Source organism: Centroberyx affinis, unplaced genomic scaffold, assembly GCF_046629955.1.
Source record: "Centroberyx affinis isolate AG114_WGS23_722 - 3 ecotype Tasmania unplaced genomic scaffold, CSIRO-AGI_Caff_v1 ptg005633l_1, whole genome shotgun sequence".
NCBI classification, from domain to species: Eukaryota; Metazoa; Chordata; class Actinopteri; order Beryciformes; family Berycidae; genus Centroberyx; species Centroberyx affinis.
The window spans coordinates 167,501-175,039 of NW_027282835.1; the positions used below are offsets into that span (position 1 = coordinate 167,501).

General features: G+C 44.1%; 1 protein-coding gene across 1 annotated transcript in view; it reads right to left on the bottom strand.

Moving 5' to 3' along the window:
- LOC139667566 (voltage-dependent calcium channel subunit alpha-2/delta-3-like) overlaps positions 1–1,921 on the bottom strand; it is a 108,453-nt gene extending 106,532 nt beyond the window's left edge. Inside the window, exons 1-2 of the mRNA XM_071547052.1 lie at positions 1,797–1,921; positions 1,194–1,275 (exon numbers count right to left, since the gene is read on the bottom strand). Of these exons, the coding sequence (XP_071403153.1) occupies positions 1,194–1,275; positions 1,797–1,921 (207 nt within the window). The remainder of the gene's footprint in view (positions 1–1,193; positions 1,276–1,796) is intronic.
- Positions 1,922–7,539: the final 5,618 nt, after the last annotated feature.

A 7,539-nucleotide genomic window follows, 5' to 3' on the forward strand; every position in this document is an offset into this window, starting at 1 on the left:
CAGGTTTGGTTCGTGTGAAGCCTGACAGCAACGATTTAGCCACACACACACACACACACACACACACACACAGACACACACACACACACACACACACACACACACACCTACACACACACACACACACCTACACACATACAGGAGAGCTCTAACCTCCTGACCCGAAGCACTGCATTATGTGTGTTCACCCACTGAGAGGTCAGCATCAGACAGGCCCCTTGTCCACTGACTATCCATTAGCCAATTATAACTCAAACTTCATCAACTGACCCTGCATTAGTAAAAATTAGCATTCCATCGCACTCGAATCCTACGTCAATGCCACAAAGTTGAGTGGGAGAGGGGGAGGGAGAGGGGGAGGGAGAGGGGGTGGGAGAGGGGGTGGGGGGTGGCGGACTGCAGAGAGGAACGGAAAGAGGTAGGGGGGTGTTGGAAATGTGAGAAGCCTTTAGTTGCTTAGCAATAAAAACTAACACTTTCCTAAGAGTGTATTTATGTGTGTGTGTGTGTGTGTGTGTGTGTGTGTGTGTGTGTGTGTGTATGTGTGTGTGTGTGTGTGTATGTGTGTGTGTGCGTGCACACGTGTGTGCGTCTGTCTATCTCCACTACAGAGTGCTAGAGAAAAGGACACCCATTTAAAAAGGCACACGTTCGGAACAAGCTTTTAAATCTGTGCCTACCTAGTCTACCACATGCATTACTGACTCTCAAGTGGCTAAAAAGCACAGGTCCCGCAGTTTGAGAGAGTGAAAATGACATTTTCCTCAACTCAAAAATTATTCTACACCAGTCATTTCTCTCCATAACCCGAGGTCTTTCAGATCCGCATTTCAATTTTAAAGGGCTCTCAAAAAGGCATTTTTTAAGCTTTTAGGTAAACAATTACACCCATTACAAATGTGGGGGATGTGTGTGTGTGTGTGTGTGTGTGTGTGTGTGTGTGTGTTGGAGGGAAAAATATTTTTGGAAAATAACAAAACATTTGACAACGCTATTGTACTTGATGTGTGCTATATATCTACCCCAGGAAATGGTCAGTCATGTCCATTAATGAAACAAAATCTTACACCTTGTCCAAACTTCAGTCGTCTGGACATTTCACGAGGCTGAACAACCTTTTAAAAAATACTGAGATTCCAATGTGTGTTTTCAGTGTGACACCTGGAGCTGGATTCAGACAGGAAACTGCTCACCTTCTGCAGCAGCTGGGAGCCAGAGTACTTTGCCGAGATGGACTTCATCTCCCCTCCAAACGCTGAGGCCCACAGCTTCACCCTGCACCACACACACACACACACACACACACACACACACACACAAAATCATGTAGAGACAGTCAATTAAATATAAACAAGACACTAGACACAACTGAGTCGGACAGGAACACACTTAAAAACTCCAACTGCTTGCTGTAGACAAGTCTGCTTTTTGTCTGATTTCCCAGCTTCATTGCTTTTTTGGATAACCCAGGAACATATTAGCCTTCAATGCTCAAATTTATATAATTTTTTACTTAATATATAAATGATGGTGTGCAGAGAAAAAAAACCTACTCATTAAATATTTGTTGGAGACAGAAATGTGGAAAAAGAAGATGGATCACACTCCAAAAACGCCAGACACCAGATGGTGTTAACTGCACTGACCTAGTGACTGCATTTTATAATATCGGCGTACAAATATGGTATTATTTCCTTTTGATGGCTGAGGATGTTATAGGTATTTTTCTTCAAGTTATGTCACATGAAACATCAGAGACTGCGCGGTACCGCTGCGTAAAAGAGCCGTCTACTTACACAGATGGAGGGATGCTTTGGTGCGAGCCTCCCACCCCGGTGACCCTGGTGCTGAGAGTTGAGCAAACTAGTAGCAGACACGCACACCAAGCACTGGAAAACACACAGCTCGGATCCACCTGCATCTTGGGGGGAAAAAAGATAATAACCCTCCCTACGCGCGTTTTGGGCTTATGTTGCCACTGTAGAATTTTTTTTTTCTCCGGAGAATCCGAGAATGAAAAGGGGGAAAAACTTAGAGTAAATCCAAAGTCACTAAAGCTGACTGACTAATAACGCATGGCAACATGTTTGGCTGTCCTCATCCCTTGGCGTGATGCGCGGGTGACCGATGCGCCTTGGCTCGGCAGGATCTTCTCTGTGTGAGTTATCCAAAGTGCGGCGGTCTGGCTCCCGCTGACCGGAGCGGTACACACGGCTCTGCTGCCCGGCTGAAAGTCGAGCTCGACTCCTGCGGCACGCAAAGTCCTTTGAGCCGCTTTGTTTTAAGCCCGCGTACCCGCAGAGAACAGAGAGAGTGCAGAGGGGACAAGAGCGACAGTGGGCTACATTAAGGAGTGGAGGTTTAGGGGAACTGGGGAGATCATACAACGATGCAGCGCACAAGAGCACGCCTACTCCTCTTGAGTGATGCGACGAGGCTCCTCTCTCTCCCCCTCTCTCTCTCTCTCTCTCTCTCTCTCTCTCTCTCTCCCTCTCTCTCTCTCTCTCCCAGGATCTGAGGATAGGCTACTGAGGATGCTGTTATTGTTGTTGTCGAATTACGCCATACTTCTCTGACCTGCCCCATCCACCCAACACACAGTCAGTCTCTCTCTCTCTCTCTCTCTCTCTCTCTCTCTCTCTCTCTCTCTCTCTCTCTCTCTCTCTCTCTCTCTCTCTCTCTCTCTCTCTCTCTCTCTCTCTCTCTCTCTCTCTCATGGGTTATAATACAGAGCTATAATAGCTAGCCTTTAGCTTTCATGTCAGATCAAGTCAGGCAGTGTGTATGCCCAGTTCACTGAAGCAGGAATTAGTGCAAAAGTGCTGACGAAAAACAGAGAGCGGGGTAGAGAGGGGATGAATGTGTGTGTGTGTGTGTGTGAGAGAGAGAGAGAGAGAGAGAGAGAGAGAGAGAAGAGAGAAAGAGAGAAAGAGAGATAGAGAGAAGTGGGGGTGACCAGCTAGCGGGCGGAGGGAGGGAAGGACCAGATGATAAGTCAGTTATGCTGCATAAAAGCATGACAATTAAATGCACTTTGCAGCAATGATGTGGCGCTGACAGTGTGTGGGCATATGGGCTATTGGCAGTGAAAGTGGATGAGAGCCCACGGGCTACGGACCCCATGTGACAGATCGCGTTTCACATAGAGCTCGAAGAAATCCGGCAAAGCACCGGAAAGGGATAAACACTGACTGTATAGCCTATCTGCAGCTGCAGAAGGGGTTCCCTGTACTATGCCTATTTTAGGCCTAGCCCTTTTACACCGGACTAGCGGCCATGAAATATGTCGGTCAACCATCAGTGGTTGACCCAGGAAAGTCAACTCCACAAAATAATCCTAGTTACGTTCAGGGTTGAGACCAGGGTCTTTAGACCCCAAGAAATTATATCCTTTTCACACCAGACTATTGAGTCTGGAAATATATGGTTTGACCTTCAGTGAAAGAGTCGACCTGGGTAAACTGTCCCTGCAAAATGACCCAGGTCAAGATCAGAATGAGAGTAACTTCTGCTCAACTTGGGGTGAAAGGTCAGTGCTTAAAGGACTATTCCAGAGTGATCAGACCTTTTGCTCATTTCCTGCAATCCCTTACTGTTTTACATCACTCTAGATCACTTTCGACTGCTTTTTTATGGCATATTCTATTTTATGACATATATGCTATTTTTTTTTTTTTAAGTAAATATTTTTAAATGCTTAACTCCCAGTAAAGAAGAGGGCAGCAATTGTGCCTTAATTCTATAAAGTCTAGCTTTAATTCCCATTTCATTTTACGGATTATACCTGTTGGAAGCCTCTTGCTTTGGTTTGCACATTGGCTTGTGATTGGCAGAAGGCGGGTCCTAACATAACCGCAGAGAATGTTAGCTGTTGCTTTGGAGAATTGTTGTTGAGAAGAAAATGCAGAAATCAGACACAGTGACCCGGAAGTGTCAAGACAACCGCTGTCTCGTCTCAGCTGTCACGGTGTTCCCAAATGCGCACATTGATATGAAACAGTGAACAGAACTTTTTTCAAAAAGTAAAGGTTCATACCCTGATATTAGCGTTGTGATGCAGCTTCCCAAAACACAATTGTCGGATTCTCGTTCACAGTAATGGATTACCTTTACTGACGGAATTAAAGAGAATAAAATAGGTATTGGAATGTTACCAGTGTGGGCAAGCTAGCATTAGCTAGCTTGATTGATAGATACAAGCTGCAAATTAATGTAGGCACTGGCCCAGCATAATAATAAAGAGACTCAGTGTTGACGGCAGCTAATAAACGATAGCGAAACCTACCAGTCCAAAAGAAAAACAGCTACATCCGCTTTTCATCTTGAATATTCACTTTAGTTTTCCCTCAGAGAACTTGGATCTTCTGTTGATGAAGTTTGAGCTTTTGTAGGGACCGGCCTTTTCTTTGTGTGTTCAGCCATGGTGACTATCGCTGCTTATGCTATCTAGTTCTTCTCATGTTTACTCTAAACAAACCGCTGTTGCTGCTTCCGTAAATCAATCGGCAATAGAGAGTAGTAAAATGAAAAATAAAAAGTTGCAGATTATTACTTTAACTTTTGCCGCTCATCACTCTGTAGTGTCATGTGATCTGTAATGTTGAACACAGAACGTAAACACACCTGCTTTTGATGATGTTATGAGGTGACAGCCCATAGGACAGTCCTGTGTACGAGGCTCGGTGGGAATTGTCTAGCATACTGTAGTATTCCCGGGTGTGTATCAAAGGGGCATTAGACTATGGTAGTCCCATGCAATTTATTTGAGGTGGGTGGACAAATGTGGCAGGGTGGAACACATCCTTAAAACTGGGTAAGAATTAATTGGACAATACTCATCCAATCCCTAATCAAACACAACTGAACACCCCAGCCTCCAACCTCCCCCACCTGTCTGTGAGCGTTCTGCTTTGAGAGTGCTGTTGCTTTCTCATGCAGAGAAACAGAGTGGAGATCCAACCCAGAAGCAAAGGGAAGGGAAAGGCTTCTCACCATTGCTGCTATTGTTAAGAAGCTCACATTCTGTCACCCCTGACTCAGTCTGCAATCAGTTATTGTGAGTTTAAATCAAATGTATGTGCAAATCAAATGTGCTAGCTTACCTACATGTAGCTAGTCGGCTAGCACTGCAGCTATAGAGCAATGCACAACAATTTGGAACAATGAACCGTTAAAAGGTGAATTTCTACTCACTCTTTTCTGCACAACTATGGAGTAATGGGTTATGTCCATGCTCACAACCATTCAAACATTGTGCAGTCCAAATATCCAACTCCTGCCTGTCCAGAGCAGAGCTGACTCCTCCAGGGGGCAGCGCCTGACTATCTCAAATCTGACTGGCTGCTTGTCAATTGGTAATTAATGGACTGAACAGGGGATCTAACCTTTGGTACCCTTCAAAACAACAATAGATAAGCTAGCAGCAGGTAGCTGAGTTGTAAACACCTGTGAGTCTTGTTTGTGTCTGTGCAGACAATTTTGAAAATGCCAAAGAGTAGCTGTGGACTTTTCTGTCCTACAAATACATAAAACTATTTAACAACAGCATGGAATATAATAGATACTTATGACTCAATATACAAAAAACTTTTGCCAACCTAGTCGGTTAGTATATTAGTGGTTAAAGGCCAGGAGATTTTAATGGTCATGCATTTGTTTCTCAAAAGCGACAACAGATTGCCGGAATGAAGGAAAATAAATAAAAGTTTCAGTAGACAAACATTGACGTTAATGGGAAGTCTCCTTATCTGGTGCCTTCTCTTTCTTTCCAGTCACCTCCTTGTTTCTATCTATGTTCATATCTGGTGCTGATGGCGGCCACATGGTGTGGAGAATGGATTGCCAAGTCAACCAAGTCAGAGTAGCAATTCCCCATCATCTCCCCCCAGGTAAAGAGGAGTCATACTGCGAAAGTACATTTCAGACAGCGGCTTGCCTCAGAAAAAAAAAAAAGAAGAAAAATCAGCTGTGGTAGTCAGATTGTTTTTTCTTTATTGAATGGGAATTTTTATCTGCAAGGCAAAATTCTCCCTTGAGAATTCCAGTGTGCGCAGCGTCTTTGTGTACATGGATCTCACAGAGCAAAGCAGGGCCATTTAACTTGACAGCACTGTCTGTTTCTTTAATAACAGCAACACGGTGGAGTGATGGTCAGGTTAAAACCAGTGTAAAGGGATAACCTGGGATAAAGGGAAGAAAAACCGTTGTGCGCGCTGTAATTGAGGGAAGCCTTCGGTGTATTCAACGTGACTCTGGCGTATAATATTCATAACCCTATGGTAATTATATCAGGACCCAATACAGATAGAGCTAGTTTGGAGAGAGCTATGGTTAGAGGGATACAGCAAGAGTAGAGAATCTGTAAATGAGAGAGAGCAAGGCCTAGGAATATTTAGAAAGAGGACAGAAGCAGAGAAATGCATTGAATTAATGGTTAGATGGTTAGAACCCCCCCCCCCCACACACACACACACACACACACACACACACACACACACAAACACAAACACACACACACACAAACACACACACACTACAAATGAAGAGGAGAATTAGTCATGGATCACGTCAGAGAAAACAAGACACATCAAAGACTAATGACCCACTCCTCCTCCTTCCCTCTTTCACACACCCACAGCAGCTCTCGTTTCTCCTCTAACCCTCTATCTCCTCTCTTCTGGATGCTGTAAGCACACCTGGTTTTGGAGAGCAGAGTGTACCCAGGCTGGTGCAGAGTGTACCCAGGCTGGCTGTAACTGGGGTGTACCTGACATTGCAACAAAGGTTTCCGGCATCATATGCTGACATCTTCCTTAATGGAGCACCTCCTTTTCCCTGCATCAGAGATAGCTTCACCGGTGATTCAATTACTGAGAGCGCCCCACGGTAGTGATAGGCTGTTTCCTCTCTCCACCAGTTTTCCTAGTAAAGTCACAATGAGAAAAATTACTTTTTCACCCATTGTCCATATCACAATGTACACTTTTAAATAATACATGGCATTAATTTTCTGATTTTTTTAATCGAAATCCCATTACTTTTACTTCCCGGAAAAAGGCATGTGGCCAGTAGGCACAACGCTTTACCTAAGAAAAGATGGTTGCAGTCCCCATGGCTGGAATTTATTCATTTTGAAGAATATAAAATTTGTAACAGTCAAGATTCTCTTTCTGAGTTATGTCCCACCTTAACATCAACATGTTTCAACTGGAAACAAGCAGGACTAGAAGAAGCAAGACACCATCAAAATGCTGTTTCCTAAAGCAACATAGTATCAAAACATTATTTGTTCATGCTACAGATGCACTTCATGTCTCTTTCTTGGAGAAAGTGTATTATACAAAATGTATAGGACTATGACCAGCGTGAGAACTTCATCAATATGGCTACCTTTCAATTTGTGTTGTCCCTGCATTGACCTGAAGGCTACCAGCTATTCTGTATCTCTAGCAGCTCATTAGCACCAAGGTCAATTCTGCATACCATTACAGAAAAAGGGATCAGAGGAGAGAGGAAGGGAAGGGGGATTGGCATGATTGA